At 40.9% G+C, this 23,286-nt stretch overlaps 3 protein-coding genes across 3 annotated transcripts; all 3 read left to right on the top strand.

The window, feature by feature from the left end:
* The first annotated feature begins 2,546 nt into the window (after positions 1 to 2,546).
* LOC100467935 (keratin-associated protein 2-3) lies at positions 2,547 to 3,379 on the top strand. The gene has a single exon (XM_002924951.4). It carries the CDS (start codon positions 2,586 to 2,588, stop codon positions 2,985 to 2,987), a length of 402 nt encoding a protein of 133 aa, XP_002924997.1. The 5' UTR covers positions 2,547 to 2,585; the 3' UTR covers positions 2,988 to 3,379.
* A 4,924-nt stretch (positions 3,380 to 8,303) lies between these two features.
* On the top strand, positions 8,304 to 8,736 carry LOC100467681 (keratin-associated protein 2-3). The gene has a single exon (XM_034639730.1). It carries the CDS (start codon positions 8,319 to 8,321, stop codon positions 8,718 to 8,720), a length of 402 nt encoding a protein of 133 aa, XP_034495621.1. The 5' UTR covers positions 8,304 to 8,318; the 3' UTR covers positions 8,721 to 8,736.
* A 6,172-nt stretch (positions 8,737 to 14,908) lies between these two features.
* On the top strand, positions 14,909 to 19,332 carry LOC100467431 (keratin-associated protein 1-3). The gene is given in 5 exon segments (XM_034640682.1): positions 14,909 to 15,285; positions 15,287 to 15,371; positions 18,521 to 18,659; positions 18,661 to 18,934; positions 18,936 to 19,332. Coding segments are annotated over 5 exon segments (921 nt in total). The 5' UTR covers positions 14,909 to 14,973; the 3' UTR covers positions 19,047 to 19,332.
* Positions 19,333 to 23,286: the final 3,954 nt, after the last annotated feature.

The following is a 23,286-nucleotide window of genomic DNA, read 5'->3' as shown; positions in this document are numbered from 1 at the left end:
TTGTACAGATTTCGCGATAAATCTGGCCTATGAAGAACATCAGGGACAGATGACTCTTCCCCTTCTACAGCTAGGGAAACGTGCTGCAGAGGGACAGGTATCAGCTCTAAGCCACACAACTGCTAGGTGAGGGAGGAAGGATCTGAATCCCTCTTTGTCTTCCCTACCTTCCCCCTGCCCTTTCTACCTCACTCTTTCCCATCTCCATCTCTGACTCTTATGATTGGAAGGTATTTCAAAGATCATTGGGAGAACAGGGAACACATACTCTGTTTTCAGAATTTAAAAACTTTCCTGACATCCAGTGGCCAGTTCCTAACAAAACACAACTCATGAAACTATGAAGAAGAAGGTATAGTTCACCATCAAAAAAGTCACCAACATTGCATACTTTTTCAGTCAAACCACAAAAAAATCCCACAATTTATCACCACCATGGTTAACATTTACTTGTTCCCACTCTGGTGATTATGCTCTTGCAGAATATCTGGAGTTCAAATAATAGGACTAAAAAAGCCCACGTGGTGAAGATTAGGGACAATAACTTGTCCAACAAGTTTAGGCTTATTCATGTGCTACAGCAAAGGAGACTACACAGCATAGGACCAGGGGCATCCCACCCAACAAAGGAAAAGTGTTTTTTTAATAGAGTTTACATAAAATTACATGAAAAGGTGTTTTAATGGGCTCAAAGCAAAATGGGTTTGTACAAAAGAATTAACATCAGGACTAGTCTGTGACAGGACTCAGGTCCCCTCTTTCTTTGAAAACTGTATCATTAAGATAAATGAGGAATGCTTTACCTGAAAATTTCTTATCTGAAACTTTGGCTTCGTACTGGGTATTAAGGCTGCTTCTCTATGTTAAGGTGACTAATAACCTGTCCCAGAAATAGTGGGATCTTCCATTCTTACTGATGTGGCTTGAAACAGCGAAGTTTCTGACAGTCTATGATTGCAGTGAGTTTACAGAAATCTTTCTATTCCTACTATTTGAATTGCTGTATATATTCTAGGACAAAAAAAACAATACACTAAACCATAAATCAAGCAAGTTCCCATTTTACTTCACTAGATGAGATAGAAGTTTTGGTAACTATGACTATCTGTTCACTAGTCTGAAGTAACTCAGAGCTGGAAAAGACAATGGGTCATCCATCGGTGTTTGGAGTCAACAGAAGACCACAGTGTTGTCAACACTTTGCCATCCTCTTATCTGCATGACTTTAGAGAAATCATTTTACAAATCAGGCCGCTCAAAAATTGTGAAGGACTATGATGGGTCACAAACTCAAAGGCATTCAAGGACCAGGACTACGGCAGACCAACATATGTATAAAATATGATCTACCAAAAAAACACTTTGTGGAGACAAATTTGGTCTGAGAGTCATCAGCAAGCCTTGGACAATGTCATTCTTAACACACCTTCTAAATATAAATTTATTTTCTATACTTCCACTTTCCTTAGCTGTGGCTAAAAAAAGACAAAACTATTTTATCAGTTGTCAGTACATGTGGTTCCCCTTGTTTTTCCTAAGGCCAATTTCACACTTCATAAGCAATCAAACCCTCACCAATGGACCAAACCATTTACTACATAAAGATAACTGGTTCCTTTATAAATATTTTCAATATATTTTGAAGAACTCAATATAAGTGCTTATGTTCACACCTGGAAAGAAAGAGTAATCCCAATTTCAATTCTATTTCTAAGACCATACTCAGGGAGGGGTGTTCAAAATGTATAATATGAATAAAGTTCTCACTTAGCTCGACCTTGTTGTACCATGAAAAGTCTTCTCCTTTCACTGCTTTATCTGCCTTTGTCTTGCCATCCTAACATGTGTAATTACTGTGTGATAAGAAACTACTTAGAACTTCCTTTTCTTCCTTTCCCTCTCCACTCCCAAATAGCGTGGTGCTGTTTACATGGAAAAGAGTCTCAGTAGTGACTCTGATTAATAGGCCAACTGGAGTCACTCCAGTGGCTCTGGTGATTATTTCCTTAAAAACAAGGTGAAGCACTATTCTGTTTTCCAGAAGCCTTGGGCCATTCTTCCCATAGAATCAGTACATGTCTCCTTCCATGAGTCATTTTGGTTTTTCAGAAATTCTTGCTTCATCTCAATGTCAATCAGAAACTAGGCCTGTGACTTCATGAACGTTACAGGCTCACACTCAGTCATGGATGGTGAATAAGAGGAACAAGAGGAAAGTATGATGGTGGCAACAGTGGCTTCGTCAAACTTTCAACTTGTCATGTGACATGGCCTGGAAGGATTGGTTAGTCCATGAGTAATTTTTTGGATGATATAAATAATCAAGTATTCATTTCAATGAGGAAGAAAGCAGACAGGCAGAAAGGAAAGCATCTTTCCACGCTGTTGGAATTGCTGCCTCAGCAACCGAATCCACCAATCTAGAGGTCAATGCGCAACCACAACTCCAGGAAATGACCTGTGTCCTGGGGGTCATCAGCAGCTGGCCAGGGTATATAAAGGCCCCCCGAGCAGGACAAAGACATTCACACCTGACAACACAAATCCTCTCACCAGTCCAACCCTAAGCAACCCCAGACATCACCATGTCCGGCTCCTGCTGCGGCTCCACCTGCTCCTCCTCGGGCTGTGGGGGAGGCTGCTGCCAGCCCTGCTGCCAGCCCTGCTGCTGCCGCGACCCCTGCTGCTGCCGCCCCGTGTCCTGCCAGACCACCGTGTGCCGCCCCGTGACCTGCACCTGCCGCTGCACACGCCCCATCTGTGAGCCCTGCCGCCGCCCTGTCTGCTGTGACCCCTGCTCCCTGCAGGAGGGCTGCTGCCGCCCCATCAGCTGCTGCCCCACGTCCTGCACGGCCATAGTCTGCCGCCCCTGCTGCTGGGCCTCCACCTGCTGCCAGCCCATCTCTGTGCAGGCGCCCTGCTGCCGCCCCCCCTGCTGCCAGCCTGCCCCCTGCCGCACCACCTGCAGGACCTCCCCCTGCTGCTGAACAGCCCATTAAGAAGCATTCCCAGGTGTTCAGAAACATGCAAAAAATTTTCCCACACCAAGGGATCCTATGAGAGACCTCTCCTTTGCAACCTACATGCTCTTCAACAACCAGCTCAACAGTAGCTGTCTATCCATTTTCCCACATAATTACCCAGTTAATCCTGGCCCTTTCCTACAATCTTTAGAAACATCCCAGCTTTCATCATTTGAATTCCTGGCTTGAAAAAAATGAGTGAACAAAGATCAAAATTCCTCTTCAATGGAGCTCTATCCCACTGACTCATCATCACATCTCTACTATTACAAGACAGGATACTTTTCCAGAATATCATTATATTTATGATGGGGTTTTGCATGGTAAAATAATAAAAATTTTATTTCTGGGAAGCAAATGTGTTTCTCCTCATTGTTTATTAATCTTCAAAAGCTCATTTTTAGCTCACAGTATGGTATGCAGAATCAGAAAAAACAAAGAAAAAAGGATTTTTAAAGGGCCATTTTTTTTTAAGCTTTAGGAACAATTCAGGTGTAAGGTCTGTAATTTTAATAGTTCAAATAATGAGGAACATCTCATGTGAGGCACCTTCGGAGTTCAAGCCACGCGTTTTGTGGTGATGCTGAGGAAATGGAGAGACTACAGCAGTTTTCTCTGATTGTGAATTGACCCATGAATCATCCCCACACATGTGATAAGGGGGAGGAAGCCTAAGTTAGAGCTGCATTTATACTCTGATTAGAGAACTAAGCAGTGATTAATATAATTGGTACCGGGGAATCCCGAACCACTAAAGGCCTAGGCTGGAAGAATCACTGTCCCACCTTTCCCATGGCTCCCCTCAAGCACCACTATGGCCAGCTCTGATTCTAATGGAGTCACTGCTGCCGGGAAAAGGAGATATGCAGTTGGGACCATTCTAATTTAGAACTCCAAATGATTTTACCCTTAAAACAATACCAATGTAGCTGAAATAGAAAAACATTAATCCACACTGGATATGCTTTTATTGTTGGTAAACACTATTTAGGCTGGTCAGGACAGCAACCACTATAGCTGAAATAGAAAAACATTAATCCACACTGGATATGCTTTTATTGTTGGTAAACACTATTTAGGCTGGTCAGGACAGCAACCACTATAGCTGAAATAGAAAAACATTAATCCACACTGGATATGCTTTTATTGTTGGTAAACACTATTTAGGCTGGTCAGGACAGCAACCACTATAGCTGAAATAGAAAAACATTAATCCACACTGGATATGCTTTTATTGTTGGTAAACACTATTTAGGCTGGTCAGGACAGCAACCACTATAGCTGAAATAGAAAAACATTAATCCACACTGGATATGCTTTTATTGTTGGTAAACACTATTTAGGCTGGTCAGGACAGCAACCACTATAGCTGAAATAGAAAAACATTAATCCACACTGGATATGCTTTTATTGTTGGTAAACACTATTTAGGCTGGTCAGGACAGCAACCACTATAGCTGAAATAGAAAAACATTAATCCACACTGGATATGCTTTTATTGTTGGTAAACACTATTTAGGCTGGTCAGGACAGCAACCACTATAGCTGAAATAGAAAAACATTAATCCACACTGGATATGCTTTTATTGTTGGTAAACACTATTTAGGCTGGTCAGGACACCAACCACTATTGTTTTCCTGAGAAATATGCATTGAATTCCCAACATATGATCTAAAAGAGTTTTTTGGAATGTGCTGCTTGTCTGCTTGGGCATATCTACCTGCCCAGAGAGAGGAGGCAGGCCAGGTGAGCTTTGTGAAGGGGTGGAACTTGACTTTGTTCCTTGCTGGATTCCCACTGATCTGTGCCATGTTTGGCACATAGGATATAATCATTATTTGTTGAATGAGGGAATGGATAAGCTCTACAAGGCTGGAAGAGAGAAAAACATCTCCATCCCTCAGTGATTCTCTCCTCATGCTGGACATGTGCATTCCTACGATAAAATAAATAAGCCACCTCATGAAGCACAGTATTTTTTTGAAATACGGTAAAAACTTCTCAACAAGAACCCCATTATAGTCAAAACATTTACATGCACAATGGAGTTTTCTCTTTAGTAAGGGTTTAATGATTTACTGGTAGATAGGCTCACAAGTCCAGTTTCTTTCTACATACTCTTGAACACCATTTCAAAAATTCTCTACACGATTTCCCACCCTCAGAATTTTCCTTGTTAGCCTTCTACAGAATTCCTTGTCTTACAGTATTTTCTTAGATGTAGAATTCTTTGTGGACTCCCAAGCTTATCATTATTACTGGATTGTGTTTGTTTCCAGAGTTAACTCCATGCCTTGGTCAATCACAGTGGTTGGTGTGGATCTGAGTAAGTCTGCAAGAGACTATGCAAGCAGAAATGAAGAGGAAAATTACCCAGAGCAGGCCCAGGCCAGCAGAACCCAGAAGATGGAAAGTTACTAGCTCAGTCTGTAGAGCAAGAGATATCCAGAAGCCCCGCTGGGAGCAAGCGATAACCAGCCCTTTCTGCTTCTGCAAACAGGCTTCCCACCGCAAGCTCCCTAACCACTGTCCTGCCTAAAACAGCACCCCTGCCCATTTAAACTCACCTACCAGCAGTCAGCACAGCCCTTGGAAACTGACCCCTTGCACCCCCCTATAAAACCTCTGTAACCCCACTATCCTAGGCCCAGAATTTCGAGCACGAGCGCATCTGGGTCCGCCAGCGTAAAATAAGCCTGAGTTCTCCTACTTCTCCAAGTGTCACTCGGTCTCTCGCCAGTCTGATTTTTATTTTTCCGCAACAGAGTGATCAAAAAGGAGGCTTGCACCTCTGCCTTCAACCACAGATCTAGGACAGACTTGGCTGTAAAGCAAAAGGTCAGAACCAAGCAAATCCAAAGGCAGAGTCTACAAAATGGCTGAGTGAAATGATTTTCCTACAGTCCCAAACAACTGAGAATCACAGCTGGCTCTGTAAGCAGGTATACGCTCAAGCATCGTGCGTGGGGGACACTGGAACAAGACACAGGGTATGACAAAGCAGGCCTGGAGACCAGCTTTGGCTGGGGTCACTACCTGGGGATGCTGATAGGCTGCAACCTTCACCTAAATGGTGGTGTAGAGGCCAAGCGCAGGCTGCACCAAAATGGGCCACTTTGGCATAAACATTTTTCTGAGTTAAAAGCAATCAAAACCCAGCAGATTCAGGATATGCTCTGTAACTCCCCCTCAACTACCTGCCTCTTCCGGGAAGAAACTTACTAACAAGATTCCTCTTTATCTAAGACACTTACCTGCATAATAGGGCAACCTTTGTTTCCCAAACATCTCCTCTCACCTTCCTGTTCCTGGTCTTTCAGCCCTTTGTATCCTCAGGCCCTATCCCTCTCCTTAGCTCAGATGAAGTATCATGTTGCCTCACTATCTTTGGAATGTCCAAGGCTGTGTGGATTCCCAGTAAGTATGCTATTAAATTTTATTTTCTCCTGTTAATCTGTCTCATGTCAATTTGTTGCTTAGTCCAGCTAGAAGGACTTTAAAGGGTAAATTCTTCCTTCTCAACAGTGGTTTTGTTCATAGTCCCCCATAATCACTTAGTTATGTCCAACTTTGATACTATCTCCTTAGGGTGTGTTCTGGAATTTTTAGAAAGCTATGTGGGAGATCATTCTTTGAATTCCTGAGGATACTGAGAAGATAGAGCCCTTTCAGATAACTCTAAAAATTAGCCATTTCATGAATACCAACTACTGTAAAAATAAATTCACTGTTAGAACAGGGACTATGGTAACCACATTCTATTCTTCAGCTCCTTGGGCTTACAAATTATGTTTCCACAGATGTTTCTGCAGTAAGTCTGGCTCCAACCTAGTAGGTTTGTGAACTTAGGCAAGTCACTTCTCTGGTTCCTTATGCGTAAAATGAGGAATACAATACCTTACTCGTGGATTCTTATGAGAATAAATTAATACATTTATTTCTTTTAGCACAATATTTAGAATATAATTGTTAGAATTCGATGATACTAGCTATCATGAAGATTAAAAAATGAAATTCACTATGGTTTGGAAAGCTACAACTATGGAAAATAACGAGCACATTATCTAAGACAAAAAAAACAAAAAGCCAAACTCACAGTAACAGAGAGTAGAACAGGGGTTACCAGAGGCTGGCTTTATATTATACATTCTGTACATAAGGAACAAGGTAAGTGACTTGCCTAAAGTCATACACCCATGACACCCAAGTGCTGGAGCCAACACTTGTGGGATGTGGGGGGAAAGGAGATAATTAAGAAAAAAAAAAGGTACAGTGGTGGTTGCCAGGGGCTGGGGAGAGGGGCTCAATGGGGAGTTAGTGTTTGATGGAAACAGAATTTCACTTTTGCAAGATGAAAAGAGTTCTAGGGGCCCCTGGGTGGCTTAGTCAGTCGAGCACCTAACTCTTGATTTCAGCTCAAGTCATGATCTCAGGGTCATGAGATCGAGCCCCACATTATGCTCTGCGGTCAGCACAAAGTCTGCTCGGGATTCTTTCTCTCCCTCTGCCCACCCACCCACCCCCTCTCTCTAAATACATGCATACATACATACATATATAAAATCTTTTTTTTAAAAAAAGAGTTCTGGATATGGATGCTGCTGATGGTTAACAATACGAATGTACATCATACTGCTAAACTACACTTAAAAATGGTAAAGATACTAAATTTTATGTTATTATGTATTTTACCAAAATAAAAAAATTGAGGGGGAAAACCCCACTGATGACAAAATGATAAGATGCATTCCTGTAGCTCCAAAAATGACACAGTAAAACTTCTTTTATTGACAGACCATGACTTTTGAAATAGTCTCTTATTATTTTCCTGAACTTGTTTTGTCCAGGAAGCTTAGCAGTGGAAACAAACACTCACAACTTGGGGAATTCACTTCTACTACTAGTAAGATCATGACAACTACTCTGTGCTATCAAAACATCAATTGCAAAAACATCACTAATTATAAAAATAATTGGAAACTTTGAAGTTAGGGTCATTAAGTTCATATCTGAACCATAAATAGCAACATATAATGGGTCTCCATTAAATAAGGAAAGCAAATGGTCTTTCATGAGTACCTGAGCACCTAAAAAAAAAATGTCTAGGGAACTTGTTAACCTATCAGTGCCATTTCAGAAAGAATAAACACAAACAAGGAAATGACCTGTGTCCTGGGGGTCATCAGCAGCTGGCCAGGGTATATAAAGGCCCCCCGAGCAGGACAAAGACATTCACACCTGACAACACCCAAATCCTCTCACCAGTCCAACCCTAAGCAACCCCAGACATCACCATGTCCGGCTCCTGCTGCGGCTCCACCTGCTCCTCCTCGGGCTGTGGGGGAGGCTGCTGCCAGCCCTGCTGCCAGCCCTGCTGCTGCCGCGACCCCTGCTGCTGCCGCCCCGTGTCCTGCCAGACCACCGTGTGCCGCCCCGTGACCTGCACCTGCCGCTGCACACGCCCCATCTGTGAGCCCTGCCGCCGCCCTGTCTGCTGTGACCCCTGCTCCCTGCAGGAGGGCTGCTGCCGCCCCATCAGCTGCTGCCCCACGTCCTGCACGGCCGTGGTCTGCCGCCCCTGCTGCTGGGCCTCCACCTGCTGCCAGCCCATCTCTGTGCAGGCGCCCTGCTGCCGCCCCCCCTGCTGCCAGCCTGCCCCCTGCCGCACCACCTGCAGGACCTCCCCCTGCTGCTGAGCAGTGCATCGACGGTTTAGAACANACTGAGGGTCCCCAGTAGATTGTGGGGTCCATCCATCCTGCTCTTCATGACAGAACAGCATGCCTTTTCTGAGAAGCCCGTTTCACATCTCTTCAGCCTAGCTCAGAGTAGGCACTGGCGCCCCTTTTTCAGACTGACTACTGACCAAGAGTACCCTGTCCTCTCAGGACCCCCGTCTAACTCCTCGATCATGTCTTCTGTTTTACAATAAACTTAGTATTTCCAGCGTAGAAGTCATGGTCTTTGTGATACTTTCTTTCAGAAGGCTGTGTCTGTTTTGTCCAGAGACATTCAAAGCAAGATGCAGAATAATCCTCTCAAATTGTTCTCTAAAATAACCTAAGTCTGGGTAGTTTCCTTATTATCCTTGTAAGTGGCATTTATAAGGCACAGTAACCAAGTGAGAAAGGTGGGCACAGCTAAATCTTCATCATATGTACAGAGTCAGATGTGCTCACAATCCAGACATGCCAAACATCTGGGAAATGTCCTTTAACAACACCCAGGAAGGAGGCTGCCTCTAGGCTGATACTTACATCCCTCAAATGAGGGTTCGTTCACTGACCTGACACTATTAGCACAGCTTAGAAAACCCAGTATGTTACAGGTGGGAAGAACCTTAAGCAACATCTGGCCAAACACGTTTGTGAAGCTGAAGAGCAATGAGTAACGAAAGGTTAAATAAGTTCCTTACCAATATAATCACCATGTTCAGAAAAGACCCAGGAGACCGTAAGCCCCCTAACAACAAGCCCTTAAGTCAAATGCTTCCTCCCGGGTAGGAGACCTGTTCTTCTGCCCAGAGGAACTCTTCGGTCTTTTGTGGCCAAATAACTGTGGCTTCGGATAATTCCTTTCCATGTGTTACAGATCTGATAGTTATTTTGAATGTGATTCACAGTGTCAACTCTTGCGGGTACTGAATCGACACTGGCTCTCAAGGGCTGCTCACCTTTGTGCTCAGGAACTGGGCAGTAATGGCATTTTCTAAGCAAATCAATCAATCACTGTCAGTCTACACATTGTTCATTGAACATCTACTATGAATGAGACGCTGAGTTGACCACGCTGAGGGAATATGAAAGAATAAAGAGGGCTCTTGCTTCAAAGAGGTTATAATGTATTTCGAGAGATGAGGTATTAAATAAGCAAAAAAGTCAAATAGTACATAATCTAAGCAGTATAAATATAGAAGAAATGCCACAAGTAGTGAAAAATAGTTAAAGATTGTAAACCTACTAGGAGACATGATGCAATTATCTTGTCATATATTTAAGTTACAAATGAATAAACTATAAAATATTCAACTATTTTGTGAGGAAAATGTATTCTGCATGTTTATGTGTGTGTATGCCTAAAAATTATCTAAAACATTATGCAACAAAATCTAAGAGTAATTGGGGATAATATTCAGTTTCTTCTTTATAATTTTTTTAATTACATAATTTTAAAATGAACATATGTTTTCTTTTTAATGGAAGGTACTGTCTAAAATCTGTATCTATTTTGGGAAAAATATTTAAACCTTTCTCATGATTATGCTCTGCTTTTAAAAACCTACCTATCATGGGCAATGCTGCTATGAACATTGGGGAGCCGAGATCCCCCTCAACAGACAAATGGATAAAGATGTGGTCCACATATACAATGGACCATTACTCATCCATCAGAAAGAATGATTACCCAACATTTGCATCAACATGATGGGACTGGAGGAGATTACGCTAAGTGAAGTAAGTCAAGCAGAGAAAGACAATTATCATATGGTTTCACTTATTTGTGGAACATAAGGAATAGCAGGGACATCATTAGGAGAAGAAAGGGAAAAATGAAGGGGGGAAAACAGAGGGGGAGATGAACGATGAGAGACTATGGACTCTGGGAAACAAACTGAGGATTTTAGAGGGGAGTGAGGGGTGGGCGGATGGGCTAGCTGGGTGAAGGGTATTAAGGAGGGCACGTATTGCATGGAGCACTTGGTGTTATAGGCAAACAATGAATCATGGAACACTACATCAAACACTAATGATGTACTGTACGGTGACTAACATATCATAATAATTAAAAAAAACTACCTATCAGAGTCTAAATGGATTTAAAGAAGATAATTAGCAGCTATTTGTACTCATACGAAGNTTAAAAAAAAACTACCTATCAGAGTCTAAATGGATTTAAAGAAGATAATTAGCAGCTATTTGTACTCATACGAAGTATTTTATTATATGTAAGAAGAGAATACCACTATGCTATATATGGCGGACTTTCTGATATTGTTAAACTCTGATCAAATTATTAAACATTGATTTGTATTTTAATTCTTCAGGATCATCTCAATTGCATAAAATAAGGTGCGTAATTTGATATGTTCCGATTAAAAAATTTTTAAAAATTGTATAGGTATTATACAGGTATAATTATTTTTACCCATTTGAATAGATAATTGAGAATAAAGAACACAAGACAATATTTTCCATGTTAAAATCTGTTCATAATGTTATTGTTGAACGATCGTGTTAAATAAAGCCCTAGTATTAGTAATACAAAATACGTTGCCCATCACCACCAGGAAATCTGCCTAAATCAGCTTGAAGGCTTTTCTTAAAGGATGTTTTTCGAAGACCTCACTCTGTTTCATGGACTGTGGGGTCCTCAGTACGGTCCACGCTACTATCCACAATTCTGACACATATTCTTCCTGCAGGTTCTAAAACAATACCTAACTCCCCTCTCCAGAAATTGGTGTTAAAAGGACGGAGCTCTATATCTTCCTTCCAGGCATTTTTATTTTACTTCATGCTATTAATGAAACTCTCCAATGGGTAATCTTACTAGTATATATTCTGTGGTAACTGAGCAAAGAGCTGACCATTTACCATATTAAATACATTCACCTTTATTCTAAATTCAAAATTCAGAGCTTATAAGGCACCCACATAACATGACTTTTAAAAATATATTTATTTACTTAACACAAGACAGTTGCTAAGTGCCAAGCACTGTTCTTAGAGCTCGACAAATAATAGCTTATTTAACATCACAACAACTTGGGTGTGTCCTATCATTACCCCTCATAGCCCAAGGACATACAGCCAGTAAGTGGCCAAGTTTTCAGGGAAGGTTATCTAGTTTTAGGGTAAGCAGCATTTTAAAATGCTGTACATCTTGTCACCAATGTCAAATCACAGAGTCCTGTGGCATAAACTACTGAAATGTGACCCTTATTTTCTCTGCCTGGAGAAGTTTGAATATGGGTTGGGGATGAGCATCTTAGACTAAGTAACACTAGAACTGCTTACTGAGAGACTCATGGACTCTCTTTGTGGCTTTTTACAAAGGGGAAAGAAAAATCTCTCTGGAATGATTTTGGATCAAAAGTGTTCAGAGAAGAGAAACTAATCTTACTTACTTAAGGTTTTATGTATCTTCCAAAGAGGCCCCCTTTGCATAAAATGTGATCATCATGAAAACCCCCAACAATATGAAAAATTGATTATGAGACAATGTGCCTTGAAAAGAGCTAACCACAAGCAACAAAAGCAAAAATCAGCAAGTGGGACTACATCAAACCAAAAAGCTTCTGCACAGCAAAAGAAACAATGCATAAAATGAAAAGGCAACCTACCAAATGGGAGAAAACATTTGCAAACCAAACATATATCTGATAAGGGGTTAATACCTGGAATATGTAAGGAACTCCTACAACTCAACAGCAAAAACAAAAAGTGAAAGAAACAAAAAAACAATCTGAAAAATGGGCAGAAGGCCTGAATAGACATCTTCCCAAAGAAGACATATAGAGGCCAACAAGGTGCCCAACATCAGTAATTATCAGGGAAATGCAAATCAAAACCACAATGAGGTATCTCCTTACACCTGTTAGAATGACTAGTATAACAAGATGAGATATAACAAATGCTAGTGAGGATGTGGAGAAAAGGGAACCTTCCTTGGCGCACAGTTGGTGAGAAAATAGATGGTACAACTACTGTGGAAAATGGTATGGAGACTCCTCAAAAAATTAAAAATAGAACTACCATATGACCCAGGCAATCCCACTTCCGGGTATATTATCTGAAGGAGACGAAATCACTATCTCAAAGAGGTATCAGTACTCCCACGTTCATTACAGCATTATTCACAAGAGCCAAGGCACTGAAGCAATCTCAACGTCCAATGATAGATGAATGCAAAAAGAAAATGAGATATATGTATACACACACATATATGGCATATATATATGAATAATATATGTGATGTATGTTTATATTCCAAGAGAAGTCTTGGAATAACTGTGTTTTATACATACATACATGAAGTATTACTGAGCCATAAAAAAAGAATGAAACTTTGCCACTTGTAACAACATGAATGGACCTTGAGGGCACTATGCTAAGTGCGGTAAGTCAGAGAAAGGCAAATAATGTATGATCTCAATGTGGAATCAAAAACATCGAATTCATAGAAACAGAGAGCAGAAAGGTGGTTGCCAGGGGGTGAGGGGTGGGAGAAATGGGGAGATTTTCATCAAATGATACAAACTTTCAATTTTAAGATGAATACCAGGGATCTAATGTACAGCATGGTGACCACAGTCAACAATACTATATTGTGCATTTGAAAGTTGCTATGAGAGTAAAGCTTTAATCTTCTCACCATAAAAACAATAACAAAATCATAATTACGTAGGGTAGGGTGAAGGATGTGTTGACTAACTTTATCATAGTAAGCATTTTGCAATATATACATGCATCAAATCATCACAATGTACACTTTAAGCTTACACGATGTTGTATGTCACTTATATCTCAATAAAGCTGGAAAAAAGAACAAAAAAGAGCAGAATACACGAGTTTTTATCTTGGCTCTGGTTACCGCTTTGAAAAAAATCACGTGGGTCCAAGGACAAGAGAAAGAACATGAAACGTGAGAAAGTCAAAGGTCTTCATTGATGAGACAGCGCTTCATTTCTCCCTCTTCTGTTTTCCCAACTATGACTATATGTTCAGTCAGTTTACATTCCTTTTAAAGTTTTGAAATTATGTTTAAAATTCCATGGGGATTTGGGGAGCTTTAGCTCCTGAGGCTTGAGGCACATTCTTTTGAACTATGGGAATGATCCTAAAGTGACCCAAAATCCTGTCTGGTGAATAATAAAATGGGAAAAGCTGAAAAGTAATGAGACTTCTTCCCCCATGCAATTCCCCAAGAGCCTCTCACAACCCTTCCCTGAGGTGACGTCATCACAGAACAACCGTGCAGCCTCCTACGTCCCTCCTCTGGTCAATGCACTGTCTGTGTCTGCAGTGCTGTTGAAAAAGCTCCATCTTGTCACTTGGTCATAGTGCCCATATGAAATATATTAAGAAAAAATTTCCCGTTACACAATTCTTCGTCATACACACAAAGGCAAATATAAAAAATGTCATGTCTAAGAGATAAATATCGACATTCTGTGGCCAAAAGGACCACAGATGCTCAAACTTCAGCTGGAGAAAAGAAAGGGAAAAAAATGAAATGCAGCCATGGGTATTTTATTCCAATACTTACCTGGTTTACAAAAATAACCTTTTATCTTTCCCATACAAGTTCTCTGAGCTGCAGTCTTATTCAAGGTACATGCATTCCATTTTATCCAGTGATATGTCAACAAAGTTCCAAGGAGTCCACACTCAAGGACATGTCTAATACCTGTCTGATTCACATGCAGGTTTCTCAGGGCATCTCCTGGGGGTCAAGTACAGGATCCAGTCACTGATCTAGAAACCCCTATATGTTTAATTTCTTTTAAAACTTGCAGTTCCTTTAGGACCATTTTCCCCAAGATTCATCAGGTGCTATCTACCCAAAATAAACATCAAGAGCTGCTATCATCTCAAATGACTGTGAGTGCTTAGATTTTGATGATGAACAGCATGAATATATCCATATTTAGGAATGCAACAAGAGTTCTTTAATGAGATCATGAGTATGTCACAAGCAATGAAATCATTAGTCAAAACAAAATTCTACCTAATTGGCCAAAAGATAAATGGGGGGGGGTGTCATCAGCAGCTGGCCAGGGTATATAAAGGCCCCCTGAGCAGGACAAAGACATTCACACCTGACAACACNTGTCATCAGCAGCTGGCCAGGGTATATAAAGGCCCCCTGAGCAGGACAAAGACATTCACACCTGACAACACCCAAATCCTCTCACCAGTCCAACCCTAAGCAACCCCAGACATCACCATGTCCGGCTCCTGCTGCGGCTCCACCTGCTCCTCCTCGGGCTGTGGGGGAGGCTGCTGCCAGCCCTGCTGCCAGCCCTGCTGCTGCCGCGACCCCTGCTGCTGCCGCCCCGTGTCCTGCCAGACCACCGTGTGCCGCCCCGTGACCTGCACCTGCCGCTGCACACGCCCCATCTGTGAGCCCTGCCGCCGCCCTGTCTGCTGTGACCCCTGCTCCCTGCAGGAGGGCTGCTGCCGCCCCATCAGCTGCTGCCCCACGTCCTGCACGGCCATAGTCTGCCGCCCCTGCTGCTGGGCCTCCACCTGCTGCCAGCCCCATCTCTGTGCAGGCGCCCTGCTGCCGCCCCCCCTGCTGCCAGCCTGCCCCCTGCCGCACCACCTGCAGGACCTCCCCCTGCTGCTGAGCAGTGCATCGACGGTTTAGAACAAGCAATCAACCTTCTGAAAAAGTCATACTCCCATCTCTACCTAACAAACCTCCTGCCCTGAACCATCAAGACCCAAGTCAACCAGAGGTTGAATGGAAATCCAGGCTCATCTAGTAAGATTTGGGCTGTTCTCAAGTCTTTGTAACAGTATCAACTCCCTTCTTCCCACTGTAGATCTTAGGTCTTGTGGCATGCTTGTTTTCTAATAAACTTCTCTTCTTTGGCAAAACAAATACATATTTGGTTTTACTTATTCATTCTAATTTTTTTCATTGAATTTAAATAAAACAAAATGTGCTGATTGCCTACCATCTGCAAATCACAGGCTAGATGGTATACAATAGAAATTAAAATTGAGTTAAAAATGTTCTCCTCTTAAAGTAACTTCTAGAGAGATAAATGAAAGTCATAATAACACAACTAAAAATTAGAAAATGAAAAAAAGTATAACACACTTTGTTGTCAATAGAGAAATCACTTGGTTGGGGAGAGAGACTGAAAAGGGAGCTAGCATTTTATATGGGTTAAGATTTCAGCATGCAGATCTAAGGAAAGACGGCATTCTCAACACTGGTAACAGTACGCACAAAGGTACAGAGAGAGGGATTGTTCATAGGATAGTTTGGCTGGGAACACTGGATATATGGAGAGTAATAATGGAAGATAAATTTGAAATATATGTATGCTTTGAATACTAACCAAAGGAGTATGCCTTTAATGCAATAAGTACTAAGAAGCAGTTGAAAGCCTTGGGGCAAGTGAATGGCATGACAGGCATTGGGCATCAGGATGATTCTTATGGTAGCTGCTTATCAAAAAATAAGGCCAAAGGCTAGACATATAATGGCTATACAGAAACAAATCAAGAGGCCATTGTACTGGTCCAAGCGATACACAATAACAACTGACCTAAGATGATAGCCATGGAATAAAGAAGACGCAAAGAGTATGGCAGACATAGAAACCCAGAAGGTATGTTACCTAATATGAATGTGGGAAACAAGAAACAATTAAGAATCAAATGTGTTACTGCAGCTCTAGAGAAAACTCCTCTGGTCAGAAGACACTTAAAAGAATCTTAACATATTCATGCTTATTTACTGTGTATTTAAAGTTACTACTCCATAGCATTTCTGCTCACTACTAATATTTCTATGCTTGAGCTATTATATTTTGTTAAAATGGAAGACAATGAGTTTTAATAATTAATTGATCCTGGAAAACAGCATGGTATAAAATTAAATGAATTGATGTAGGAGGAAAAGATCGGAGTTTTATACCCAGCTCTTCTGGCTGTGTACTGTGTGAATAAAGCAAGTCACTAACCTCTCCAAAATGCAGCCATTACTGGACTCCGTAGTATTCTAACATCAACTGATGCCAAGAGGAAATGAAAAACAGTGTGTACCACAATATTAGTGTTCCAGCTTAAAACTATGAGGAGAGATGGTAGTAAATGTGACTCTTTTCCATGATTCATCCCTCCTATCAGTACCACAATGATTTGTACACTAGAGCAAGATATGAGGCTGGCAGATTGAATCTTGCTTTCTTCATAACCATTCAGTGCTCTGTGTATAATATGATGATTTAATAAACATCTGCTACTTATAAAAATGATCTCAGTTTCTTTTTTAATGATGTCAGTCTCTATAACTATACAATCAAATGTTTGGACAAGGTGATTTATTAATTTTTTGATCTCTGATATTTGATGATTCCTTCAGCCACTTTTCAATTTCATACCTATAGTCATGGTTATCATATGACATGAACATCTTTCTTGACAGCAGCATGAATCACATTCTAATGTAATTCTATAGCTGCACAAACCAATACTTCCGCCTTATAAAAAGCTAACTATGCGCTTCTACTAAAGATTGGAAGGAAAGAATAAACCTACCACAAGTAGCAATAATATGCTCTTTTGACCACTTTTTTTTCCATTTCCCCCCATGTAACCCTACACATTCTTCTTTCGACAACACATTCTTTTGACAACCACCAAAACTGTTTCAAATTTATTTTACTGAAATTTATATCCAGCTTTCTGGCTGTGTACTGTGTAAATCGAGCAAGTCACTTAACTCTCCAAATACAGCCATTCCTAGATTCAACCATATTCTAACACCAGCTGGTGCTGAGGAAAAATTAAAAGTGGTCCATACCACAACATCAATCCCTTTACACTTAAACCTTAAGTATAAGGTATATTTAATCTCTTTGTACTTATACCTACTGAATGATATTTGATCATTCATTTCCTACCCTGCCTTATATACATTGTAATCCAGAAAAAGTATCTCCTACCTCCTGCTTTTTCTTTTATTGATTCCCCTCATAAATTCAATTGTCATGCTCTTTGGTCTAATATCCTTTCACAGGACACATGGTGTACTTATATAAAATGACATAAACCAAAAATAAATCCGACCTTTGAGAAATACTGTCTAGATAATCCGCATAGCAGTGATTTTTATCCTTCATAGAAAAATATAAATTACACTTAAAATTTTGTGTGATACTTTCCTAATCACTGGCTATGAATTTTAGCCTTTGTTTTAAATTCACACTAATAAAATATCCACAGTAAATTGGAATGGAAGAGTTTTTGTTCTACAGGTCTTCCTGAGTGACACTTTCTCAAATCTGAATGTGTGAAGTTCAGGAGAGATCATGGAAATTGGAGAGATCCAATTTCTGGAAATTCATGAATTTCTATGAATGGGAAGTTTATCAGAGTTTCTGTCTGGCTGACTGTAGGGACTATAATCTTATTAATCAAAAAAAATATAAAGAGAGTCTTACATAAAAGACAGTCAGTTGTTAATAATTTTTTTCTGGAGACTTGAGTTTGGTGAATATGGCCCTAAAATCACATCATCTTATGAGTGAGAGTCACTTTGTCAGGTGACGTTATCATAAATGCAGAATGGAAGCTGGGGCTTGAGGAGAAATTACAACATTGTTTGGAAATGAAACAACAACACTTCTACTAAGGACAAAAACATTTAGTGAGTATTAGCTGAGCAATAAGGAAAAACTAATGTGGGGATGCATTTAAAATAACTCAATATTTGAACAAAGGACTCTAGAAAAGCTTGTTTAAAGAGTAACAAGATAAAAATGTTGCCCACCACAACCACAGGAACTGGCCAAGACCTATAAAAGGCAGGGAACAAGCAGCTCTAACTCAGAAACTCCACCAAGCAACCCAGCTCCTGACCATGGCCTGCTGCTCCACTAGCTTCTGTGGATTTCACATGCTCCACCAGTGGGAACTGTGGCTCCAGCTGCTGCCAGCCCAGCTGTTGCCAGACCAGCTGCTGCCAGCCAACTAGCTGCCAGCCCAGCTGCTGCCAGCCCAGCTGCTGTGGGACTGGCTGCGGCACTGGTGGTGGCCAGGAGGGTGGCGTGAGCTGCCGAGTCAGGTGGTGCCGCCCTGACTGCCGCGTGGAGGACACCTGCCTGCCCCCCTGCTGCGTGGTGAGCTGCACGCCTCCAACCTGCTGCCAGCTGCACCATGCCCAGGCCCTCCTGCTGCCGCCCATCCTACTGTGGACAGTCCTGCTGCCGCCCAGCCTGCTGCTGCTACTGCTGCCAGCCCAGCTGCTGCCAGCCCAGCTGCTGTGAGCCCACCTGCTAAAAACCTTCTAAAGGAATCCTGAGAAACTGGCACTTCAAAACGAGCCAATGGAGAGTCCCAACAAACTTCTGAGCTCAATACCCATAACTCAGCTTGCAAACTCTTGTCACATGGCTACATAATTTTCCTAAAATGTGAATTTATAATCAAAGACCAAAAATATTTCATAAACCTGGATATGAATAGAAGTCCTACAATGTTAGGAGGAATATGTAAAGCTTTACTATAAATATCATCTGAAATAGTTCAACAGTTCATTGGATTTGGGATTTAATAAAATTTTTATTCTTCAGTGATGAAGTCCTTGTTGGAGCTTTCTTTTCTTTGGAATTTGTTATTGCTATTGGGCTACCTGGATTTTTCAAAATCTTAGTAACTGTGGTATGGCAGTATGGTTTTTCTTTATTTTTGTCCTTTTATAAAGGTCTTTAAAAGATGGATTTCCTTTGTTTTACCATTAAATGGCCCAATATTCTGCAGCCAAAATCTATGATTAAAAGAATCTATCAGTATTTAGAAATTAGATCCCAAGGTCCTCACATGTGAAAACTGATGGGCTACGTGTTCCAGAAGATCGAGTTTACAAAAAGGACTTTTTATGTCATTTAACTTCTTGAGGTGTTACCAAACCTATTCATTTCATTCATATATGACTCTGTGTACAATTCTTTCAATTATCAATGGTACAAAGGGTAATACCTAATTGGAAGGACAGTAAACACAAGATTTCAAAGTACCAGCATAAGATGTAAAGTCATCCTAAGTTCTCGTCCCTACTTTGTAACTAAGAATCCACGGATTCTTGAGCAAGGCCCTTCGCTTGCCTGGGCACCAGTTTAGAAAGCCTGGAAAATAAGAGAACTGACTTTCATTGCTTACAATATCCCTCCCAGGCATAGGACGGATTATTTCCTAAACAGGTGATGTTAGACTCTTCAGATGCACAACAGGGAAAAAGTATTCAATGGTCAAATAATGTTGCATGCATTTTCACCATCTTGAAGGTTTATAAAAGCACATCTGAATATTAAAGAAAGCTCTATAACTATTACTCCCAAACTGACTTAGTCAAGGAAACTTCCATTCATTTATTACCAACTAACATCCTGTAACACTAGTATTCCTCACAATATACTCTGGAAAATGATGAAAGGGAATTTCAACTAATGTTTCTATAACATCTATATAGTTCTTTCATGTATTGTTAAGTAGAAAATAAATATTCACTACAGGAATGGATTTAAATGAGCATGATACAGGCATTCACTGTGCCCATTCTTTAATCTCCAGAGAGAGTTCTAGAATGAAGGATGAAATAAAAAACACATAAGAACTTCTATTTTAATGGATAAAATCTTTTTTTTTAGATTTTTTACTTATTTATTTGACAGAGAGAGAGAGACGCAGGCAGAGGGAGAGGGAGGAGCAGGCTCCCCGCTGAGCGGGGAGCCCAATGCGGGACTTGATCCCAGGACCCTGGCATCATGACCTGAGCTGAAGATAGACACATAACTGACAGAGCCACCCAGGTGCCCTGTAAAATCTTTGATTTTAAAATCAAAGTGGTAAAGCAGTGGCTGCAGATAAAGGGGAATGGGGAGTGACTACTAAAGACTACCAGGTGTTCTTCTAGGGTGATGAAAAAGCTTTTAAACTAGAGAAAGGAATGGTGGTTGCAAAACATTATGGATGCACTAAGGGCCACTCAATTGTACATTTTAAAATGGTTTAGTGTATGTTATGTGAATTTTACCTCAACTTAAAAACTAAGTCACAGGGATGGGGTCTCCACTAGCACGACTTTACCAGAATTAGAAAAAGGCACCACCTTTAGGTAGACACAGTCTGAAGAATACACAGCTTACTGAGCCTACAGAATCTTTGCATGAAAAAGATTCTCCATCCTCTAGGTGCACAGACCCCCCCCCCAATCAGGGTACAACCTACATATTCACACGCAATGCGTCTAAAACATATTCAATACTCTATGTCCCTCATATAACACTCTCTTATCTTTCAAAAGATTAGGAAGGCTTAGGTTAGATGTACCTTTGACTTAGAAGGCTTCGGCTTGGAAGCACCAAAAGAGCCAGGATGACATTCAGAGAGAAGATCTTACTACTTGGTTTAAAATAAAGAGTTGGGGATGTTCAATCGGTTGGTATATCAACCATGTCTTATCACTCAGGAACCTAAGTAAGGCAGAGGCAACTAAATTACAGAACTAGTAAAATGGACTTTAAGGAATTGAGAGATGCCCCAAAATTTACAGTAAGAAACCCAGAACCTTGGGGCGCCTGGGTGGCACAGCGGTTAAGCCATCTGCCTTCGGCTCAGGGCGTGATCCCGGCGTTATGGGATCGAGCCCCACGTCAGGCTCTTCTGCTATGAGCCTGCTTCTTCCTCTCCCACTCCCCCTGCTTGTGTTCCCTCTCTCGCTGGCTGCCTCTATATTTGTCGAATAAATAAATAAAATCTTTAAAAAAAAAAAAAAGAAACCCAGAACCTTGATCTCTTGTAGAAAAATAACAAATATTAATATCTATAAACAGAAGGCAAACTTTCAATAATAAGAAACAAACACATCCTTTCTTCTTATGGTACTATTGGGTCTGGGCCCCATTGCTTAAATGAAGTAATGAAAGCCAAACAGAATATGCATAGTAATAAAATAGTTTTTTTTTAAATTTTTTATTATGTTATGTTATTCACATCATTCCTGGATTTGTCTGTGAAGGTGTTTATAGAAAGAATTAGCATATGAATCTGTAGAATGAGTAAAGAACATTGCCTTCACCAATGTGGGTGGGCATCATCCAATCCATTGAGATCCCAAATAGAACAAAAAGAAAAAGGGTGAACTGTTCTATGGCTCAAGATGGGACATCCATCTTCTCTGGCCCTCAGACTTCAGTGCTGCTGGTGGGACTTCTCAGGCTCCATATTTGTACAAGCTAATCCCTCACAATAAATCTCTTTCTACATATTTATATATATCCTACTGGTTCTGTTTCTCTGGAGAACTCTGGCTAAAACACCTAATAATTCTCTGAGGGCAACTGAAGACCACAAACATGAAAACTGAGTTAAGTTTTGCACCGAGGGTGATGCTGAAAACAGTGCCACACTGGGGTGGGTGTGGGGGGAAAGCACAGAAATGGAGACCTAACAGACAACACTACTATCTCCAGTGCTCTTATCAGGAGGTATTTCAACTCCTCAAACATCTGAATTTTTTGCAAGGGGAGATAAATGTTTCTGCAAGGGGAGATAAATGTTTCTATCATTTATCAAAATCATTTATCATTTAACAAAATCAAAGATTCTACTGAATTTAAATATGAATTAAATAGCTCCTGAGATTGTAATGGTGATAAATCTATGTATTCCAAACATCCCAGGTAAAAAAAATTAGGTAATCAAAGAATCTGTGATGTAGATCTGCTTAAGGACAGGAAGCAAAAAATTCACATACCTTTTAACTCACATTTGATGTGGGATTTGAAAATGTCTTAATTCTTTTTTTTTTATTTTTTTTATTTTATTATGTTAGTCACCATACAGTACATGCCTGGTTTTTGATGTAAAGTTCGATGATTCATTAGTTGCGTATAACACCCAGTGCACCATGCAATACGTGCCCTCCTTACTACCCATCACCAGCCTATCCCATTCCCCCACCCCCTCCCCTCTGAAGTCTTCAGTTTGTTTCTCAGAGTCCATAGTCTCTCATGCTTCATTCCCCCTTCTGATTACCCCCCCTTTCTTTATCCCTTTCTTCTCCTACCGATCTTCCTAATTCTTCTGTTCCATAGATGAGAGAAACCATATGATAATTGTCTTTCTCTCCTTGACTTATTTCACTTAGCATTATCTCCTCCAGTGCCGTCCATGTTGCAGCAAATGTTGAAAAATCGTTCTTTGCAATAGCTGAATAATATTCCATTGTATATATGGACCACAACTTCTTAATCCAGTCATCTGTTGAAGGGCATCTCGGTTCCTTCCACGATTTAGCTATTGTGGACAATGCTGCTATGAACATTGGGGTGCATATGGCCCTTCTCTTCACTACGTCTGTATCTCTGGGGTAAATACCCAGTAGTGCAATGGCTGGATCATAGGGTAGCTCAATTTTTAACTTTTTAAGGGACCTCCACACTGTTTCCCAGAGTGGCTGTACCAACTTGCATTCCCACCAACAATGTAGGAGGGATCCCCTTTCTCCACATCCTCTCCA

The sequence above is a fragment of the Ailuropoda melanoleuca genome, chromosome 13, assembly GCF_002007445.2.
Source record: "Ailuropoda melanoleuca isolate Jingjing chromosome 13, ASM200744v2, whole genome shotgun sequence".
NCBI lineage: Eukaryota > Metazoa > Chordata > Mammalia > Carnivora > Ursidae > Ailuropoda > Ailuropoda melanoleuca.
This window is presented reverse-complemented; position numbering and strand designations above follow the sequence as displayed.